We start from the raw sequence: 23913 nt of genomic DNA on the forward strand, positions 1-23913 counted from the left end.
TTAGCCTCTAAAGATAGCCACTGACTAGAAAATCCATACTCAGTGGTGTTAAAACCACCTAAAACCCCCTGACTATGTAGTTTGAAGAATCATTTATTTTTAAAGTTATCATTGAAATATTTGTTTTTCTTGTGTCATTTGCTATATCCATTGTTATTTGGGCCTTGGAGTCTGACAAATAAAAACATGATTTCTCAGATCACTATTCTTTTGCTAAATTGATCTGGGTATCTACTAATTTTAGCATTAATTTTTTATTATGTTTTATGGTGTTATTAGTAACATTACACCATTATTTGGCCTCAGCTTTCACATTAATTGTAAACATCAAGACTTGAAGAGATTGGCAAGTGTTTTCTGTAAAGGGGTGAATAATAAATATTTTCAGTATTGTAGGTCTTGTAGTTTATGTTTTAGCTACTCAACCTTTGCTGTCATGTGAGAAAACAGCCACAGTATGTAAAAGAGTGAGCAAGACTATGTTCCAGTTAAACTTTATTGATAAAAGCAGGTCATAGGCCCAGTGTGCCTGTGGGCTCTGTGTCCCAGCTCCAGAGCAGGTTCACAGATGTTTCTGTAGGGTGCAGGCAGGGACCACAGATGAGTAAAGTGCATTTGCTGATTGAGGACAGAGTGCCTTGTCTGAAGGGGGCAGCTTCTTCTCACCTATAGCCATTTGTGGCTGGTTCATGAATGCCAGATCTTATAATTCAAGAAGAGCTGGGAATTTGGATTTTTATGCAAAGTACTTTTATCAGTTGCCACCAATTTAGATTTCTTAAGGAAATACAGAACAAGTAAAGCTACATACCTTTGTGAGTTCTGTTCTGCTTTGCAGTCTCAAGTTTAACAAATTCTGGTATTTTCGAGTGCTATGCATAACACTATTTGTAACTGTGTGTTATATATAAAAAGGAACTGCCTGAAGAATGCCATCAGACATGGACAGCAACTGTGTAGTGCAGATACTGCCATGGACCCTTTTAGTGTCCATGATGGACACTAGTAATTGATCATACCACTCTTTCCTCCTAACCCTGGAGAAAGTTTTGAAATCCTTCTCTACTGGAGCTCAAAAAACTTACAACCAACAAATCAACTATGTCCCCTAATGTGTAAGGTGTTTGTCATCTCTAATCCAGAGGATCCTTTTTTTTTAATATTTATTTTTTAGTTGTAGTTGGACACAATACCTTTATTTAATTTATTTATTTTTATGTGGTGCTGAATATTGAACCTAGGGCCTCGAACATGTTAGGTAAGTGCTCTACCACTGAGTCACAACTCAGCCCTCTTTTTAAAAAAAAAAAAAAAAAAAATATATATATATATATATATATATATATATATATATATATATATATATATATTTAGTTGTCAGTGAACTTTTATTTTATTTATTTATATGTGGTGCTGAGAATTGAACCCAGTGCCTCACACATGCTAGGCCATTGCTATTCCACTGAGCTACAACCCCAGCCCCCAGAGGATTCTTTTAAAAATATTTTTGGAGTTAACATAGGAGATGGCTTTGGACCTTTTTATTATATGACGATATTTTTAAAGAAAGTATCTAATTAAAAGATACTAAAGTTCTTGAGGAAAAAAAATGTCTTAGAAAGAAGAACAAATATGAAAAAGGATGCGATTCTATTAATATGGCAGCATTAGATTTTAGATTCAAACTGAAGAATACCCACAGTAGGATGTGTCCTTAAAAGTCATTCAGCAGCATTCCTCTCTTGCAGGGACCCATGAAACTTGGATTTTCTGGTCTGTACTTTTTCATCATGCTTTAGCTCAAAGTAATGTGAATGAATAGTCATAAAGGGGAATTCCACTTTCCCCCTACTTTCCTTTAGTGCTTTTGGCCCTTATAAACATTACTCTAGAGTAATATGTTCAGAATCTAGGGAGTCTGTCTATTGGGGTGCATGTACTTTTGGATTGTTTATGTGGTGTTTATATGTGACGTGTACATGACTTAGCCTAAATAAAACATGCTTTATTATTCATTTTAACTGCACAAAACTTAGCATCATCTTGTCTTCTCTCATTACTTATTACAATACCCTCTGCCAATCTAAACACTCTTGTCTTTCAGGATTCACCTTCTCTTTGAATTCTGCTCTAAGCATTCTAACCCTTGTTGAACCTCCCTCTAAACCACTTTAGAGTTGAGGCTTGTACTAGTTTAACAGCAGTGTTGTGCTTTATTTTGTTCTTTAGTTTGAAGTATTTTCATATCTGCGGTCTTAACTTAGTAAGGACTGTGAATGGTGGAATTGAAAGAACATTTTGTTTAAAGCAAGCAGTTAGTACCAGTGTTCATTGAATGCCTTCGATGTGCCAATCACTAGGGCTCTAAATTTCGATGAAATAGAAGCAGAGACCTTTCTCTTGAAGACCAAAGTCTAGTAGAGCAGTTTCAAGTCTGATGGAATTTAAATTTTAAATGTCCCCTTAATAGTAATCACTGACCCTTATTTATAGTTCCAGTAGAAGGAGGGCTTCATGGGGACATAGCTCTTTATTTCAGTCATCTATGTCCCAAGTTCTTGGAACAGTGCTTAGTATCTAGCAAGTGCTCAACTTTTTTGATGGACTTAAAAAAGTTTTTAGGTTGGGCCATTCCTGCAAGACTGAATATAGACAATTGTAATGTTCACCTTCTACCTCTTCAATGTGTGTCTTCTGCTCTTGTTTCCCAGAAAAATCATTCCTGAGTATCCTTCCAGAAATATATGCACTGTGTTTTTTATACAAATTATAGTCATTTAGTTTTTTTTTCTTAAAAATATATTAATTCCATATCAACATTTAGTCATACTATTATTAGTGGCTACATAATATTTCATTGTCTCGACATAGCATAATTTATTTAACCAGAAACCTTTGATGGACATTTAAACTGTTTCTCATCTTTTGTTCTTATAAACTAGTACAATAAATAAACAGTGCTATAATAAATAATATGCAAGCACTATTTATTATTTAACAACCTCTGAAAGTAGGAATTTTAGTGTGTATTTTTTAAAGTGAAATTATTTTTAAAAAAATTTTTGGTAGTTGTAGATGAATGGAATGCCTTTATTTTATTTGTTTATTTTTTAATGTGGTGCTGTGGATCAAACCCAGTTCCTCACGCATGCTAGGCAAGCGCTCTGCCACTGAGCTATGGCCCTAGCCCAAAAGTGGAATTTTATAAGGGACAAAGGCTTTTGTGCTTTTTTGTAATTTTCATATGAATTGTAAAATTGACCTCTACAGAATGTGAGTGTGCCATTTTGCTACACTCTTACTAACTGTATTTTTTAAAGTGTGAAAAAAAACAACAAAGGCACAAAGTCTTTTTTGATTTGATAGGTAAAAAATAGCTCTTGTGGATTAATTTGCATTTCTTTTATATGAATGAATTGAAACATCTTTTTAAATGTATTATGAGCTTGTTTTATTTTCTTGTATGTCTATGGGGGGGTGGTGCTTAGGTTCAACCCAGGGGTCTTGCATGTGCTAGGCAAATGCTGCACCACTGAACTACACCTTCAGCCTCTAGTTTTGATTCCCTTATAATTTCTGTCTTCATAACATTTGTCCATTTTCCTGCTGAACCTAATCCTGTCAATGTGTAGGAATTCTATATATTAAGACAAACATCCGTTGGCTATTTTCACTTGTTTATATTTCCATGTATACAGTAGTCCCTCCTTACTTGCAGTTCAGTTTCTGTGGTTTTAGTTACCTATAGTGAACTGTTGTCTGAAACTACTGAAGGAAGATTCCAGAAATAATTCACAATTTGCATCCCCTTTCTCTGAATAGCATGAAGCAGTCTCATGCTGTGCACTCTGTCCAACCCAGGATGCAAGTGATCCCTGTGTCCAGCTGTGTAAGACACCTGCTCATTAGTCACTTACTGGCTCTGTTGTCACATCAGCTTCCCTATAGTGAAGTGTTTCTATTCAAGTGACACTTGTTTTACTTACTAATGACCCCAACACACAAGAATAGTGATACTGACAATTTGGACATGTCAAAAAAAAAGCATCAAGTGCTTCCTTAGTGAAAAGGTGAAAATATGATTAGATATTTTGGGATATAAAGAGAGCACATTCATATACATTTTATTATATTATATTATTTCAATTTCCTACTATGACTAATTTATAAATTATATTTTATCATAGACATGTATATATAGAAAAAAAACAGTATATACAGGATTTAGTACTACCCATGGTTTTAGGTAAACACTGGAGCATTGAAGTATATCTCCTGTGGAAGAGAAGGGACTACTGTATTATAGAACCATCTTGTCTAGTTACTAACCCCACTCACCTAAAACACTATCTTGTTGATCTTTCTTTTGATTAAGTCTAATATGAAGATAGATTTAAGCCAGTGTGGTGGCCCATATCTATAATCCCAGCTACTTGAGAGGCTGAGGCAGGAAGATCACACGTTTGAGGTTAGGTGGGGCAATTTGGTGAGACCTTCCCTCAAAATTAAAAAAACAAAACAAAACAAAAAGGTGTGGAGTTGTGGCTTAGTGGTAGTATGCAAACTTAGTATGCAAGAAGCCCTGGGTTCCATCTCTGGCAAACAAACAAACAAACAAACAGGTAGATATTTAGGGAGAACTGACTTTTTCACAATGTTCTGCCTTATTTTCCTAGAATATAGTGTATCTTTACATCTGTTTAAATCTTCTTTTTTGCTCTTTAGTAACATTAACATAAGAATCTTACTCGATATTTCTATAGATGTTTTTTATATGTGAGGTGTTTGTTTATATTTTTGAAGTTACTAATTATGTGATTTGACTTTGTACCTAGCATATTTTATTTTATTTTGGTACTGGGGATTTAATCCAGGAATGCTTGACCACTGAACTATATTACCAGCCCCTTTTGTTTTTGAATTTGAGGCAGGTTCTTACTAAATTCCTGAGTCTGGCCTTGAACTTGTAATATTCCTGCCTCATCCTCCCAAGCCATTGGGATTATAGGCATGAACCACCATGCCCTGCCAGCATATATCTCTTATTTTGTCTAAATAGGGCTGCTCTGTTAGGCAGTTTCAGAAGGTACCATCATGTTGGCCATTCCTTTAGAATAATGATGGGTCTAGTTCTGTACTTTGGCAATGTTCCTGATGTTTCTCTATTACAGTATTGTGCTGGCTTTGGGATTGAGACAGAGCTATATTTTATCATGGTCAAAAAATATCCATCTATTCTTATTTTATTGAGATTTTCATCGTGAAAGGCTATTGTATTTTATCAATTATTTTTGTTACCGGAGTGATAACTCATAATTTGTTTTGTTTCGTTTCCATCTATGAATATGATGAATTTTAAGTCTAAGTTTTTAGCTATTTAGCTATCATTCTATTCCCAAAGTAAGTTTTACTTAGTATTGGGATTTTATTCTTTTAATATGTTGCTAGCTTTGGATGCTATTTTCTAATATTTGGAAATTTTACGTTGATTTTCGGGTGTAAGATCAGTTTTGGTAGGTGTGTGTTTTCCTTATGAGTTTTGAAACATATTATTTTATTTCCACAAAATGAATTTGGAAGCTTTCATTTTCCTGTGCTCTTAAACAATTTAAATGCCATTGAAATTACCCATTCCTTAATTGTTTAGCAGTGAATTCTTTGAAACTGTCTTGGCCTGTGTTTCCCTGAGAGAGAGTTCTTTGACACTTGCCACTACCTTCTATGGTTTGTTTAGCTCTTCTGCTTTTTCTGGAATTAATTTTGGTAATTAAAATATTCCTAAAAAAATATCCCTTTATCAGATTTACTAACTTACTTGCTTTAAATTAAACAAATAAGAGTTTGTCTCCCTGAATATCAGTGGTTATTTCCTCATTATTTTATTTAAAGTTTTTTGATGAAAAACAAATGTCATGCTGAAAATATTGTAGAATGTTTCTTTAAAAATATGAACAAAATGTATGTACTTCATTAATAACCATATTCTATAAAAATTTAATTATTTTAAGATAATGATTGTAAAGCTCAGAAGTTTAGATTAAACATATATATATATTTTCCTGATCATTTTCTCCTCTTTTTAACAGGTTCTGAAGATGAGAGTGATGATGATTCTAATTTCGAAGGCAGAGATCCTGATACTTGGCATGTTGGTTTTAAGATCTCGTGGGACATAGAGACACCTGGTTTGGCAATTCCCCTTCACCAAGGAGACTGCTATTTTATGCTTGGTAATCTTAGACTCAAACTTATATTTACACTCTAGTCTAAGTGTAGATTATTAGGTGTATATTTAGAATGTGTCTTTTGAAGTAAAATTTTTAATGTTAGTATTTTGAATTAATAATGAAACTTTCCTATGAGAACATATATCAAGTGTGTTTTTTTAACAGTACTGCTCAGTTTTGAAAAGTTGCTCTTCTTTTTACTTCAACTGTTTAGCATATTTGTAGTTTTCAAATGTGCTAAACAGTTTTCAGGATTCTTCATCAGAGGTGGTAAGTCATCCAAATCAACTTATTTCTATGACTTTTAAAAACAGTCCCCTGTCTGAGATTTTAGGACTGAGAAGATTTTTTCTAGTGTTGTAGTTAATTTCTTCTCAGGGATATCTAGTGGGACTACAGGGTCTTTCTTTCCACTTGTCATTTAGTTCTTTGGCAAATAATATTTCAGCTGTGGGTTAGGCTAAGTGAACCTATGGGGTTCGATGGGTTTTGTTTTTTGCTGCTTTACTTGACATTTTTGGGATGCTCTTTTTTTTTGGTGGGTCTCTATGTTCCAGTGCTCAGTGTGCAGATATCCATTTTTACTCACAAAGCTTCTCAGGGTTTTATTCTCTCCTTGATTCTAGCTTCTTATTATTCAAAGTTTATCTCACTCCTCTCTGCCTGGAGAAATTTACTGATACATTGACTTTGGAGGTAGGAAGAACCAGGGCTCAAGCCCAGTGTTTATGATAAGAATCAACTCCCAGTTAGTTGGGTATTGGCTACTGGGTAAGGTTGTGGAGAGATATTGGAGATACATAAATCTTGATCCTTGCTTTCAGGGTTTGGAATATCTCTTTACCATTTTCCAAATTTCAGTTCCTTGTACATCAACTTCCAGGTTCTTGCCATATCCACCTGCTACTTGTACTTTTTCTTTTAATGCATTATTTCTCTCTAAATAAGCTATTTTTTCTTTCACCCAAATAAATTGATTTTAGAAGGAAATTTTATATCACTGTTTTAAATGGAAAGCACATATCACTTGGCATAACTAGAAGGATTTCATAAATATAAAAATAGAGAACCTAAAGCAGTATTAAGTGCCTGCTGCTTTTCTTTGCTGGAGATCTCAAGTCTGAGTCCTGTTCTGTCTTTGTTAATAAGGGAGTTTAGTAACTGTTAGAGAAGTGTTAATTATGTACTGGTACCAGTCTAGGACTTTTTCCTGAATGTCTGTAGGAGGATTGGAAGGTGATTATGTAGAGATTCTTTCACACAGCATGAGTTAATGGTACTTAATGCTGTATCCCTTTACCTCTTAAATTCTTCTCACGAGGTGGTGATTCCTACTTTGGTTGAACACTGGTTTTAATCTCTGCTTTTCCATTTTCATGTTACATTGCAGTTTACAGATCAGTTTTTAAAAGCAATCTCAGTCTCCAGTCATCCCGAGGAAGGTGGCAGTTCTTAAGTAATTTGCCCAAGGTCACTCCATTAGTAAGAAGCAGAAGAGGGACTAGGATGGTTGCAGGCTGCATCCATTTGCAGTGCTCTTTGTACTCTAAATGGGACCATTTTGACTGACTCAATACACTGAAATCTTGGTCTGGAAAATTTTTAATGTTAAGGTCATCTCTTTTCCTCCTCCTCTCCTGTCTGTCCTCAGGAACTAAGTTTCTCTTCTGAAGTTTCTGTCCCATGGCCAAATGTAAATAGATTATTGTTTCATTTTTTTTTAATGTACTACACAAATTTGGATATTTGGCTTGACTCTTTATGGATGTTAAAGTAAATATATTATTTCCCTTTGTTCAGTAGTTTATGTTAGTAATTTGCATCTCTAAGGAGATTAGAACCATAATGATTCCTTTTAAAATAGCTTCATTAATTGTTTCTTTGTATAAAAATAAGTATCTTGTAAAAGTTTAGCTTTTATGTTTACTAACATCTTACATGTACCCCTCTGATTAAAAAAGAAGCAGTGAGAGGAAACACTTAACTATTTAAAATGAAAGAAGAATGTCAAAATTTTCATGTGTGATTTAGTATACTCCTTTTTAGTCTTTTTTTAGTACATGTGCACATCTGTAATTGTAGTGGTAATATGAATAACAGCCGCATTCACTGGGGAGTTCAGAAGCAACTATTAGCTGTTATTGCAAAAGAAGAAATCGAATGCTGGAACTTGTCATTTTGTCCCACTTGGGGTCTGACACTTCACATCAGGCCACCATCCTCCCACCACATGGATGCCCTTCTCACCCCACTCAAGGACTGACCCCTGCTCCCTGGCTCCCTTCTACCCACCTCAGCACCATGCCTCTGCCTCACCTAGTGGCTTTTCGGGAAGGGAAGAGAAGATGATGATGTTCTGTAGGTTTCTTTCTTTCCATTTCTTCTTAAAGTTATATTTTTCTTAGAGTTTAAGAACTGCATTAATAATGAAAATATTAAATAATTGCATTTTTTAAAATTTGCATGTTCTAAGAAATATACATTTTTATATATTGGGTCTCTTTAGGTGATAAACAGAAGAAATTAGTGTTAGTTTATAGGAGGTGATATACAAGATATAAAATCTACTCCAGCTTTCCCAGCTCTTGCCTTCAGATGCAGGTGAAATAGTTGGTTTCTTCCTGAGCTGTGGCAGGCACAGTGTACTCCAATGTCTGCATTTAGAATGTATTTTCTTATTAAGACGTCATGTTTGTCTTCTAAAATTAATTTTCCTCCATGTTCTGCTAAAAAAAAATAAGAAACAAAAATAAAAGCAACTGTAGTCCAAACACTGCCTTTTCTCTTTGCTTTTTGAAATCCAAATAGCAAGAAGTCCCTCAGCCCTGTGCTGATATCTGAAATCTGAACTTCATAGCACTTATGAAAAGGAAACAGTTTAGCTCAATTTATAATAATATATTGGTCTGCAGAGGAAGTGCAGACTGAACCCTGCTGTCTCAAGTAAATACTCCAGGGGTGTCTGATGGGGAACGTGTCGGGTGCCTGTAATAAATCCACTGCCCGTGGAAGTGAGTGAAGGCCCTGCTGGCAGTGCCTGAGGACACGCTTAGCTGGGGTTGTCACGGTTTTACTTTTAAATTGGAATCTTTGCCCTAATCTCAGAGTTGGACATGACCAGATTTGCAAACAGATTTACAATTTTCACTAATTTTCCAACCAGTACTTCAAAACACACTTAAAGAAAAAAAAAAAAGGCACATTCTGGTCTTTCTCAGGGTAGGATGATTTACTTTGCCACAGATGTTTTCCATAGACTGCATGTAACCAGGGAGTCAGGGACTTAAAAGTAGGTTGGAGACAAACTGAGTTTGTTTTTTGTGGAACAGATTATACAGTTCAAGGGACATCAACCAAATTAAGTTCATTAACCAGGAGCTGGGTGTGAAGGTGGGATGTTCCGGGACAAAGGTGAGTGGTAGGTAAACATTTGGGGCAAACCCCCTTTGGTCCCCCTTTATGTATAATTTCTTTCTTTTTTTTTTTTTGCAAGTCACTCCTCAGGACTTTTCTCTCTATTCTTTTTATTTTTATTTATTTAAACCCAGCTAAATTTCACTTCCATTTATGTTTTAATATCTACCTGTTGTTACTATGACAAACAGCTATTTCAAAGCTTCAGTTGCCAAGAAAAAAATCCACTGTGAAAACAGAAAAAAAAAAAAAAAGCAATGCAGAGCACTTCTGTTTTGGTTTTGCTTTACTTCCCCAACTCTTTAGAGTAGAATAATGAAAAGGCTATAGAATTATCTGTCAGGTGACGGTTCCAGATGCACTGTGCTGTGTATTGGTACTGGAATATTAGCATCTCTGAGTTTCTGCCTCTACTGTAAACTGAGTGCTTCGTGAGACTTCCTTCCCAGAGTTCTTTTGTGAATCCAAATAAAAATGTATGTGGGACCCTGCTTTGCAAGCTACATTTGAACATGGGAACTCATGACAAAGATTGGGACCTGGGCCATGGCGTATTGGGGAACCAATGAGGCCAGTAGGTGACAGAAGAGTGCTGAATGCCATGTTCTTCTCTTGCTTCATGCCCTGAGCTTTGTCAGCTTTGCACCTCATTGCCCCATACTTAGGGTTCCATAGCCACATAAGGGACTACAAGAAAGGGAAATCTCACCAATTGCCTCTTGGTGGTAGGAAACGCTAACTTCTGGCCACTGTTGAATCAGAGTTCTGTGGTTATTAATAAGAAGAGTTATTTGGGGTAAGGCTGACTACTTAGACAGTCTGGTCAGTAGTTTCGTATAGATTAGTTTCACCTTCCATGAAATACATATGGCTTAGAGGCAGCAAGACCCAGAGCACAGTGAGTGTTTGATGTGGTATAACCTGAAACTGTGCTCTGCTTCTATTTTTCGAGTCAACATGGGCACTCTAGTTGAAGTCTGTAGCCCTGTGGGCAGGAAGAACAGAGGCTTCTAGGAGTTAAAAGTCTCTTAACCAGGGCTCCCTGGGGACTTAACTTGGAGACTGTGGTATCTTTGTAAATCCTCCAGGTGTCCCTCAATCCTGCCCTGATTTAGACATTTTATTCAAAGGAAAAGGCTTTTGTTACGCCTTCCTCTGACCCCATTGCCTTCCTCCCCCAACCTCTGACTGACCAACTGAAATAAAAAGTGCATATAATTTATGGCTTAATCATAAATTCAAAATAATTATACTTTATTACCTCTCCTGGGTCTTGAAATGTAGGTGCTATGTTCTGCTTTCTGCCGAGGCAAGGGAATAACACAGAAATGGTAATAAATTATAACTTCAGGCTGCAGTCAGTAAGCTTGAGGAATTGCCATTTAAGTGGAAAGTGCTTGAACAGCAAATGAGCACCTGTCATGTTTATTTTCACTTTGAAAAGTAGAAACATGACAGTATAGTTTCAGCTGCTTGTCCAATATGAACTTGCGGTGTTCTTCTTATCTTCCCGGAAACTGCAAGATTTGCTTCTTGCTATTCAGTTTTTCGCAGGGGTGAGGATATATCTCTCCTCCTGAAACTTTCACTCTAAAATATGTGCTCAAATGCTGATGCTTTCAAACTTGTGCTTTTGAACTTGCTCCCTGGGTTTCTGGGATTCCGTAGAACTCCAGGGAGGGCCTGGACCTATGGAATATGCTCGAAGGATAGGACTCTGTGTTCTGGCCCTTGAAAGGATTTACTTCTTTCTTATACTTTCTTCATATCTAGGGTTTTAGCTCATTTCTGATCAGATCAAATCTTTATACCATCTTTGTTTTGAAATTTACCTGAAATAAATGGGATGTGTGTTTGGTTAGAGCCAGGCACTGTGATAGAAGCCAGTGTGAGTGAATTGTATGGTATATCAATTAGATCTCAATAAAACTCTTTTAAAGATAGAAAGTGAGGCTTAAAGAGGTATATACCTTGATCAAGGTAACATACCTGATGAAGTTTGTGTTTGAATTCAAGTTCTTAAAAATGGAGGAAAAAAAATCAAACAATAGAGAATACCAATATATTCTCATTCAGACAGTGTGGAACTTTTTAGAATAACATGTGGAAGTTCTCTTTTAGCTCACTCTCCCATCTGATCTTTTTGTAAGCATTAACACAGTTTACAGGTTGAATATCCCTCATCTGAAATGCTTGGGACCAGATGGTTTCAGATTTCAGAGGTTGTCAGATATTGGAGTATTTGCATAGACTTTACCAGTTGAATATCCATCATCTGAAAATTCTAAATGCTCCAGAATTGAAAACTTTTTGATCACTGTTCATATATATACATATCTGTGGATGCTCTTTTTTAAACATAAATGGGACTTTACTGCCTATAACACTATAGTACTTTTTATTTCACTTAATAGTATGCTCTGCAAAGTTTTTCATGTCAGTATTATTATTGTCTTATAATACATGTGCTAGGAAGATCTGATTCAAAGAGTTAAGGAAGATCTAAAATGGAAAGTGGAAAGAAAACTTGCCATGTACCCCTGAGTTTCCTTTCATAGAGGTAACTACATTTTCTATATTTGCATTTTATTCTTTGATTACCTCTGTCGCTTTTAAACATGTGTTTATGCTTTATGACTTAAGCTAACATGTTTAACTATTGTTGGTTGATTGTCTATCAAGAAAAATGGAATTAGCTCCATTACAGTATCTCTCAATTTTCCAAAGCTTCATTTACTAGTTAACATTTACTTCTAGATGTGCCTTCTTAGTTGCTTATCTTGAGAACCAATTTAAAGATACTCCTCTTGAGTTTTAATATGAAAGATAGGGATATTGTTACTTTGATGTTGTTGAGTTTTATAACTTTTCATATGGATCTGTAATTTCGATTGGACAAGTATACTTTCTCTATAGGTTGATTTTGAATTTTGAAAGCTGCTGCCTAATGATGCTAATGCATGTGTTATTTATTGCAGACCAGAGAGAGTGACTGGATCCATAAATAGACGATGTAATTTACTGAAGGGATCAACCCGTGTCAGTTGAAGGGGAATGTTGCAAGTGTCAGTTCGAGTTAAAGATTCAGAATTATGCCACATGTTGGCTTGCTTTGAATTTGAACAATGACTTTCTGGCCTCCCCCTGGAATTGATAATTGCTTTTTAAATTCTTACTGATAGAAGCAGCATGCTATAGTGCTATTTCTATGTCACCAGATATTTTGTCATGGTTTTTTAATATCTTGATAAGTACTGGCTTCTTCAAACCCTCTCTAGCACAGTGAGCATACTGGGATTTTTTTCTCATTGAGCTCCTTTGATGATTACATTTTTACTTGGACCATTTATGGTTCTCTTTCTTAGAGTTTTCTGAAACCTCTATTCAACCCTAAGAAATAGGATTGTTTTACCTTTATATCCCCTCTAGCAACTAACACGATACTTTGAATATGGTAGGTGGTTAATAAGCAGGTGTCCATCTAATGAGTGAATAAACCAAAAAATGTATTTTCTTTCATTTTTATGGCAATATATCTTAGCTATATAGACAAAAGAGAACATTAATTCTGTCCTTAAAATTTCCTGACTGGGAAAGGTTGAAGTTTCTCCCCACAAATGGCCCTTTACCTGATATTTTTAGATATTTAGAATTAAAAGTCTTCCAAGGCAGCCCATTTCTTAGTGACCTGTGCTTTATTTTCTTATATATATTCTAAGTTATCCTGTGACATCATAGAATTTTCCAACATAGTGTCCAGATTGATGTGTACATTCTTTTCTAAATCTTCTATAAGAAAACACCAAATGTTGGTTTCTGTATTGCTGAGGGTGGATATGGTATTATGAATTGTGAAATCTTTTTGTTCTTTTGTATTTTTTTTTAGATTCACACTGTAATGGGATAAGGCTGCATCTTATCCATGGGTTGGATGGGCAGAATTCTTCCCATTGGCTAGCAGTCTTAATATAGTCTCTTTGCTTATCTACAGAACATAATTCCTAAAAGCTTGAGCTATGGAAAATAATTATTAAGGATTTTAGTTGGATTATATATCCTTTGTGTATTATTTGACACACTATAATACAGTGGAAAAAGGACTGAACAACACATTTGGGGGTTTGTTTGTTTGTTTGTTATCCTTTTTTATTTTTGTAGTATTAGCCTGAAACCATAGCCACCCTCCTTAATTCCTTAATTGCTAATAAAAAAAATTGGATGTAAGGTAAGAGTGAGTAAAGAGGAAGGTGAGAAGGTATATGAAGGAACAGAAATAAGGTGTAAGTGTTCATCCTTTAACTTTGGGAAGTTCTGGTCCCCACGTTACGCTGGAGCAGTAGGCAGAAGTCATGACTTTGCCTATATAAAAGGGGAAATGAAGAAAACTACTTCATTCATTTAACTGTTAACCCCAATTCTGTCCCTTCTTATCTTTCCATTCCCCATTCATCTGTGCTCTTCAGTCTCTTGGGAACAGTTGAGGTTTGGAAGAGTCAAGCGGGGAGGTAGCCCTCACCAAAGTTGGATTAAAGATTTTTTGCATATTTAAAAAGCAAAAATGAATTATTAACCTCAAGAATCTTTTCTTTTTAAAACAAAACAACAAACCTAGCATTCCACAAAAGTTAATTTTTCAAAGAAAGGGGGAGAGAGAGAGAAAAAAAACTGGGTATCTTGAGTTCATATTCTCCCCCATACTTTTTTTTTGTGTGCGTGTGTGTGTGTGTGGTGCTAGGGATCGAACCCAGGGCCTCATGCATGCTTGGCAAGTGCTCTGCACCTCCAGCCTCATACTTATTTTTATGAAGAAGGTTTTACTGTCAGGGAAAATTACATTTGGGGGAAGATTTACAAGATCTTACAAAGATAGTACCTATCCTTTACAAGATTAACAAAACTTTTACTGCCTTCACTAATGGCAGTACATAGCCATTAGTGAATACCTCTTTTCTAAGAATACCTTCACTGTACGTTTCCATTTGTATCTTCTTAAAAAAATTATTTAGTTGTCAATGAAACTTTTATTTATTTATATGTGGTGCTGAGAATCTAACCCAGTTCCTCACATATGGCAGGCACTGAGCTACAACCTCAGCCCCATGTGTGTCTTTAAAACATAATAATATTTATTGTTTTATTTTTTCACTACTATATGTGCAATACTATTTAGCTAAATTTGCCATCAGTCTTAAGATGTATGTGAATTTCAGAGATTTTAAAAATGAAGAAAATGTGTACCATGGAATTAATTAAATGCGGTTCATGTTCATTGTAGAGAATTTTCACACTATAGGATAATGTAAAGAACAGATAATACTATTTAAACCTAATTAGTCTATTTTTTTTTTTAGCATTTCTTTTTATACTTGGTAACATATATTCCTTTTTCTTTTCTTTACTTTTTTTTTGTACTGGAAATTGACCTGGGATGTTCTCCTATCAAGCTACATCCCCAGCCCCTTCTTTTTTATAATTTTGACACAGTTTTGCTAAGTTGTGGAGGCTGACTGTGAGCTTGCGATCCACCATGCTAACTATGTATGTTTCTTTTTAGAAAATTAATATACATAATGTTTTGTATCTGTTTACCTCCCAATGATTTTATATATTATAGCATTTTCCTTATCATTTAATATTCCTTGAAAATATCAATTTAGAAGAGTAGTTTAAAAATTATCCCTTACCTTCAAGCAAGATGGCAGGGTAAGGCTTTCTTGTGCCTATCCTTTCAAAGAAAATCAATTTGAACAATTGTTTATACATGAGAATACATTCATAGGAACTAAAAGGATGAAATTACAACACTGGGTGGAGCACAGAAGTAACAGATGCATTAGAGAGGGCAGTAAAGACAGTCTAAATTGCTCTGTTACCCCTTCTTCTCCCAGATAGCTTAGGTATGAGAGGGATAGCCTCCTCAGGGGGAAAGGAAAATGAAAGGAATACTTGACTTTGTTGTTGACCTGACAGTAGGTCTGTCCCAATGAACTATGATGCCAGACTGGCCTCTACTAGTCTCTTGGTAGGTGTCCACAGACCTAGGCTCCACACTCACCCCAAAACTAGGCCCACTTCTACTGACCCAGGGTCCAGGTCGGCCTCAGGGGGGTCCATATACCAAGTAGCCCTCAAAGCCTAGAATCTAGGACCCAGGCACTAGATCAACCCTAGTTCCAGGCCAACCCTTTCAGCCATAGTCTCTTGTGGACACAAGAAGCAGGCCTGGATCAATGGACCTGTGGCCTAGGACTGCCTCTGGTCTCAGAGTGGCATATACCAGGCTTCAAGCCCACTCCTATAGTCCCCAGCTTTAGGCAAATTTCACAAACTAAGGACATAGGCCTAGTAGACCCAGGTTCCAGGCTTGTCTCTGAGGCCCCAGCTAGGCCAGTGACGGAAGCACTAGGCCAGCCCACCCAAGGACTCCTAACAACAAGTACACATGTGGAGCCTGTCAGATGTCCCACACAAAATCTTCAAATAGGCTGACTGGTGAAAAATAGAAGAAATTTCTGCTTTATCAGATTATTAGATATCAACACAATGCTACAAGTATCTCAAATAATCAAGGAAATATGATTTTACCAATATGACAAAGTAAAATGTCAGTAATTGACCCTAAAGAAATGCAAATCTATGAACTCTTTAACAAAGAATTTATAATTATTATCTTGAAATTCATTGAGTATTTTAATTAGATTTTGCATTGCTGTCACCAAAATGCCTGACTAGAACAACAAGAGAAGGAAAAGTTTATTTGGGGGTTATGGTTTTGGAGATCTCAGTCCATACATGGCTGACTCCATTGCTCTGGGCCCAAGGTGAGGCTGCACATTGTGGGGGAAGGGCCCAGCAGAGGAAGTTGTCTCAGCTTATGGCAAGGGTGGACACAGAGAAAGAGAGGAGAGAGGCACAGGGAATTTGCACCTAAGGCACGCCTCCAGTGACCCACCTACGTCCTCCAACTATGCCCCACCTACTTACAGTTACCACCCAGTCAGTTCATTCAAACTAGGATGGACTGATTAGGTCACACCTCTCATGATCTAATCATCTTACCTCTGGATTTCCTGCATTCACTGGAGATTTTTTGGGAACCCCTCATATTCAAATATAACTGTGAGCTTCAAGAAATCACTGATAGACAGCTAAACTAAAATAGGAAAACATGATAGGAACAAATTGAAAATTTCAAGAAAGAGACATACACCATTAAAAAATACATAAACAAATAGAAAATCTAGCACTGAAGAACAAAATAAACTTAAAAATTCTATAGAGAGCTTTCACAGCCAACTTGACCAAGCAGAAGAATCAGTGAGCTTCAAGATAAGTCATGTGAAATTAGTCAAAGGAACAAAGAAAACAAGTGAAAGAAACCCAGGAGACTTATGAGAGATCATCAAGTGAACTAATATATACATTATGGGAGTTCCGGAAGGAGTAGAGAGACAAAAAGAGCAGAAACCTTGATTTTTAAGAATTAGGACACTTCTCAAATTTGAAGAGCGGAATGAATATTCACGTCCAGGAAGCCAAACAATCTCAGACAATGATAAAAGATGTATTTACCAAGTGTATTGGTTAGGTTTCATTGCTGATGAAAATGTCTGACAAACAATTTAAAGGAGGAAAGATGCATTTTTGGTTTACTCTCTCAGAGGTTTCAGTCCATGGTCAGCTGACTGCTTTGCTGGGGGTGCAAGGTGAGGCAGAACCTCATGGTAGAAGGGAATGTGTGGCAGGGAAGCTTCTTACCTCATAACAGCTAGGAAGTAGTGGTGGGAAGGGGCCAGGGGCAAGAAATAGTTCCCAAGGGCATATCTCCAGGGATCCACTTTGTCCAACCATACCCCACCTACCTGCAGCTACCACCCATAATTCATTAAAGTCATTAATCCATCAGATTGATTAATCCATCCATGAGGTTAGAACACTCACTGTCCAATCATTCTCTAAAAGCCTTATTTCTGGACATTATTGCATTGCATTTGACACAGAAACTTTCGGGAAGCTTTTCAAATCTAAAGTATAACATCAAGATATTGTAATCTAGGTTTTTAAGTCAGGGATAAGGAGAAAAAATTGAAAGCAGGAAGACAGAAGCACATGTCATATATAGGGGAACTTCTATCAGACTGTCAGTAGATTTTTTCAGCAGAAAATTTATAGACCAGGAGGTAGTGAGATGATATGTTCCAAGTGACGAAAGGAAAAAAAAATCTACTAAGAATACTGTACCTGACAAGGCGCTCCTTCAAAAATAAAGGAGACTTTCCTAGACAAACACAAGCTGTAGAAGTTCATCAGCATTCGACCTTTCCAGAAGAATTGCTAAAGGAACTCTTCCCATTGGAATAAGGACTAATAACATGAAAACTAAAGTAGAAAACTCATGGCAAATGTAAGAGTATGCTCAAAGTACTCTAGTTGTGCATAAAATACTTTAAACTCTCATAGAATAGTTGTTACAATAATTTGTTAGTGGATATAAAACATATAAAAATGTAAATTGCAACATCAATAACATTAAAATGGGAAGAGAAATGTTTTAAGTGCAGTTTTTATTTGCAAAGTTAAGTCATTATGAGCTTTAAGCAGATATACAATATTTTGTGTAGGCTTCATAGTGATCACAAAGAAAGCAAAGAGGATATACCAAGGGTAAAGGCCAAGGAAACAAAGCATACCACTACAGAACATCGTCACATCACAAAGGAAGAGAACAGGAAAGGAAGAAAGGAATAAATGAAGTATAAAACTGTCAGAAAACAATGAACAAAATGTCTATAGTAGATCCTTATTAAGAGTTAAACGTAAATGGATTATATTCTACAACCCAACATCATAGAGTGGCTGAAAGGATTTTAAAAAAACAATCCAACTACATCAGTTTCTTTTTATCCTCCGGGAATATGTTTCAAGATCCCTAGTGAGTGCCTGAAACCACGAATAGTACTACACCCTGAATATATAATGTTTTTTCCCTATATACACATATTTGTGATAGAGTTTAATTCATAAATCGGGTTTAGTAAGATATTAACAGCATTAACTAGTAAAATAGAATAATTATAATTACACTTTAGTAAAAGTTTTGTGAACGTTGTTTCTTATTTCAAAATATACTGTGCTTGCCCTTGTGATTTTTGTGAGCTGATGCAATGCCTACCTGAAGGGCGAGGTGAAGGATGTAAGCATTGTGTCATGGCTTTGGCTTACTAATGACCCTCTGATGATATGTTAGAAAGAAGATCATAGGCTTCAGATGATCCTGGATCAACAAGCCTTGATGATATAGTTGGGTGGTTGTAGAACTGTGGTTGACAGCAGGTAAATGAAACTATGGAAAGCAAAACTTCAAATAAGAGTGGACTACTATATATGCTGCCTGAAAGAGACTCACCTTAGGTAAGAACACACATGTACTGAAAATGAATGCATAGGAAAAGATGCCCCCTGTGAATGGTAACCAGAAGAGCAGAGGTGGCTCTACTTACATTGGACAAGATAGACTTTAAGTTAGACACTGTCACAGTGTATTAAAAAATGTCATCATATAGTGATAAGGAGGTCAGTTCATCAAGAGCATATGACATTGCTCACTTTGGCAGCACATTTACTAAAACTGGAACGATTCAGAGAAGATTAGCATGGCCCCTGTGCAACAATGACATGCAAATCTGTGAAGCATTCCATATTGAAAATAAAAGAGCATATGACAATTGTACATGTATGTTCACCCAACACTTGAACACCTAAATGCATAAAGCCAATATTAATGGAACTGAAGGGAGAAATAGATGGCAATATAATAAAGAGTGGGTGAGTTCAGTACCCAACTTATAACAATAGATAGGTCACCCAGACAGGAAGTCAATAAAGCAATAGCAGACTTGAACACAATAGAACAACTGGACCTAACAGATATATATATATATAGAACATTCCACCCAACAGCAGAAGAGTATGTATTCTTTTCAAGTGCACACAGAACATTCTCCAGATTAAATAATAAATTGGGCCACAAAACAAGTATTAATAATTTTAAGAAGGTTGAAAACAATCAGCATCTTTTTAATTCCCCCCCACATTGTTATAAATCTACGAATCAATAACAAGAGGAAAACTGTAAAATTTACAATTATATGTGAATTTAAAACTCACTCCTGAACAATCAGTTTGTTAAAAAAGAAAAGGGAAATGGATATTTTTGAGAGAAATGAAAATGGAAACACAACATACCACAACTTTTGGGATGCAGCAAAAGAATTTCTCAAAAGTTTTTCACAATAAATACCTATATTAAAGGAGAAAGAAAGATCCTTCACATAAACAATGTAACTTAATACCCAAAGGAACTAGAAAAAGTAGAACAAGCTAATTGCAGAGTTAGCAGAAGGAAGCTAAGATACAGAGAAGGAAGAAAAAATAGTTGAAATGAGAAAAACAATTGGAAATATGAATAAAATTATGATTTGTTTGAAAGATAAATCTAGCAAAACTTTAGTTAGACTAAGAAAAAGGAGAAGAAAAATTATAAATGAAAGCAGAATGTCACCATTTATACCATGGGGGTATAAAGGATCTTATGAGATTAAAAATGAACAATTTTATGCCAATAAATTTGATGATCTAGAGCAAGTGGATACATTCCAAGACATATACAATCTATCAAAACTGAAAAATGATGAAATAAAAATTTAAATAGGCAAATCATGAGTAACAATATTGAATCAAAAACCTCCCAAAGAAAAGCCTATGTACTTATTGCTTCACTAGCTTTGCTATCAAACATTTAAAGAAAAATTATTGCCACTTCTTCTCAAACTCTTCTAAAACATTGAAGAAAAAAAGAACACTTTCAAATTCATGTTACGAGGTCATTTTTACTCTCATACCTTACCAAAGAAGGACACTGTAAGATAATTATTAGACCTAGTAAATATGATGAATATAGATGTAAAAATCCTTAACAAAGTTTTAGCCATCTATATATGGTAGCACCAAAAAAGGATTATATACTATAATTTATTGGGACTTACTCTTTTGGTGCAAGATGGTTCAACATATGCACATCCATAATTGTTATACACCGCAGTAACAGAATAAAAGACAAAAATCATATGATTGCAAGAGATGCAGAAAAAGCAGGTGATAAAGTTCAGCATCCTTTGATAAAAATTCAGCAAGTTATGTTTAGATGGAATATATGTCAATGTAATAGAGGTCATTTCTGAGAAACCTACACAATTTCCAAACTCAGTATCAAAAAAGACAAAGATACCCACTTCTACCACTTTTATTTGACAGTACAGAAGTCCTAGAAAGAGCAGTTAAGCAAGATAAAGAAATAAAAGGCACTAAAATTAGAAAGATAATACTAAAATGGTCTCTGTTTGCAGATTATATTAGATACAGACAATTCTAAAAATATTCCATCAAGAACTTGTCAGAACTAATAAAGTTAATGATGTTGCAGGATAGAAGGTCAACATAAAAAAAAAAAAAAAAACACTTGCAGTTTACACACTAACAATAAACTTCAAAAAAGATACTAAGGAAATAATCCCATTTACAATAGTATCAAAAAGGAACTACTTAGGGATAAATTTAACCAAGGAGGTGAACAATCTTTATGCTGAAAATGAAAAGATTGATGAACAAAATTGAAGAAAGACTGAAATAAACGGGAAAATAGCCCATATTCATGGGAATCGATATTGTCAGAATGCCCTTCCTACCACAAGTGATCTATGATTCAGTGAAATTCTTACCACGGTTGCAATGATATTTTTCACAGAAATAGAAAAAGTGGTACTGAAATTCATGTGGAACCACAAAAGACCCCAAGTAGCCAAAGAAATCTTAGGCACAATAAAGCTAAAGACCTCAAAACATACTGCAAAACTATCATAATCAAATCAGCTGGTTATTACCTAGCAACAGGTGTATTGGCCAAGGGAACAGAATAGAGAACCCCCAAGTAAATACACACCCTATGTGCCTAATGATTTTTGACAGAGTGACAGAGGTTCCCAGAATACACAATAGGGAAAGGACAGTTTCTTTTATAATAAATGGTGTTGAGAAAACTAGATACTTCTATGCAGAAGAGTGAAATTGAACCCTTACCTCATGCTATATATAAAAATCAACTCCAAATTGATTAAAGACTTATATATAAAACCTGACAATGTGAAACTAATAGAAGACAACAAAAGGAAAAATCTTGCTATTGATTTGGTCAATGAATTTTTTTCGAAATGGTACAGGCAAAATTAGGCAACTGGGATTGCGTTGACCTAAAAGTTTATGCACAACAAAGAAGATATCCATAAACTGAAGAGACAATCTGTGGAATGGGGGAGCACATTTGCAAACTGTACTCCTGATGAGGTGTTCATATCCAAACTATATGAACACCTCAATGACAAAATAAAAAAATTTAAAAAATAGTCCAAGGGCCTAAACAGACATTTCTCAAAAGAAGACATACAGTTAGAATCACTATTGTCAAAAAGACAATAGATAGCAAGTATTGATGAGAATATGGAGAAAAGGGAACTCTTGTTCTCACTTAGCAGAGATGTAAACTGGGATAGCCAATATGGAAAATGATATGGAGGTTCCACAGAAAGATAAAAACTTCTATATGATCCAGCACTTTCACTTGTGGGTATGTATCCAGAGAAAATGAAATCAGTATCTTGAAGAGATATCTTTATTTTTATGTTTATGGCAGCATTTTCTACACAGTCAAGATAGAGAGCCTAAATGTCAACAGGTGCATGGACAAAATGTGGTGTGTGTGTGTGTGTATGTGTGTGTGTATAAATGAAGTATTAACCTTAAAAAGGAAGGAAATCATCATTCGTAACAACTTAGAGAAATCTGGAAACAGACTAAGTGAAACAAACCAGGCACAGAAAGATAGATACTATATTATCTCACTTATATGTAGAATCTTAAAAATTATGTAAGGAAGCACAGGATAGAATGTAGCTATGAGGGGTTGGGTTGGGAGAAATAAGGAAATATTGGTCAAAATGTAGAAAGTTCAGTTTTACAGAATGAATAAATTCTGGAGATCTAATAGCATGGTGGTGGTTGTTTATTGTTAATAATACTACATTGCATACATGAAATTTGTTAAGATGGTTGGTTTTTTTTTCCCTCTCTTTTTGGTACTGGGGATTGAACTCAGGGATATTTTACCACTAAGGTACATCCCCAGTCCCCGATTTTTTATCTTGAGATAGTGTCTCCCCACATTGCTGAGGTTTTTGCCAAATTGCTGAGACTGGCCTTGAACTTATGATCCTTCTGCCTCAGCCTTCTGAAATGCTGGAATTATGGACATGTGCCTCCATGCCCAACAAAATTGTGGTTCTTAAATATTCACACCAGACACAAAGAAAAGGTGACTCTGAGATGATGGATATGTTAATTAGCTTGATTGTAGGAATCCTCACAATGTATACATATATTACAACATCCCATTGTAAGTCACAAATATACAAAATTTTATTTATCATTTGTACATTATAAATCTCAAAGAGTTCCTTAAATTAAAAAAAAATTGATCCTCTCCATTTTGTTATTCAATTCATTGCCAGTTGTTTGAATATCATCATATAAACGGCTACAGTGGACAACCTTGTCTGTATGTATTATTTCTATAGGAAAAATTAGAAGTGGAATACTGCGGTGAGGAAGGGGAGTGTGGTCTTTTAAAAACTCCACGTCTTCTATTGTCAGACTGTTACTCAGAAAAATTGTTTTCAGTTTCTATTCACCTGTAGCAGATGAAATGTGATCAGCAGTTCCTCTACCAGCTTATTTTACCATGTTCTAGACAATGCAGGGCATTGCAATTTAAAAATATTTTGCTAACTTGACGAGTAAAACTAACATACTGCTGTTTTAAATTTTATTTATTCATGTAGTCATGGGATTGAACCCTTTTCATTTTTGTAGATCACTTGGGTTCTTTCTATTATTCATTGATCATCTGTAGCCATTTCTCTGTTTTCCATTTTATTTTTCTTAACATGTACTTTATCCCACCCTTCTGCCTACTTTCCAGGTATTTTTCCATACACTATTCTGAATTTCTTACTTAGATTTTTAATATATATTTTAGGTGGCTCTCTTTTATATTTAAGTATTGTTTTAAAAACTTGTGTTAAATTAAGTAACCATTTGATTTAAAATGGTTTAATGGTGAAGAATATTTGAAATAGTTTAAGTTCTTTTATGCTTCCTGCTA

The 23913-nt window shown here is 35.4% G+C and overlaps 1 protein-coding gene and 1 non-coding gene across 2 annotated transcripts in view; both read left to right on the top strand.

The window, feature by feature from the left end:
* The window catches only part of Fto (FTO alpha-ketoglutarate dependent dioxygenase), a 373197-nt gene that overhangs the window by 124909 nt on the left and 224375 nt on the right, over positions 1–23913 (top strand). Inside the window, exon 4 of the mRNA XM_027939073.2 lies at positions 6087–6230. Within this exon, the coding sequence (XP_027794874.2) occupies positions 6087–6230 (144 nt within the window). The remainder of the gene's footprint in view (positions 1–6086; positions 6231–23913) is intronic.
* On the top strand, positions 19240–19346 carry LOC114095803 (U6 spliceosomal RNA). The gene has a single exon (XR_003583317.1). It is a non-coding gene; the product is annotated as a U6 spliceosomal RNA (small nuclear RNA).

Source organism: Marmota flaviventris, chromosome 18, assembly GCF_047511675.1.
Source record: "Marmota flaviventris isolate mMarFla1 chromosome 18, mMarFla1.hap1, whole genome shotgun sequence".
Taxonomy (NCBI): domain Eukaryota; kingdom Metazoa; phylum Chordata; class Mammalia; order Rodentia; family Sciuridae; genus Marmota; species Marmota flaviventris.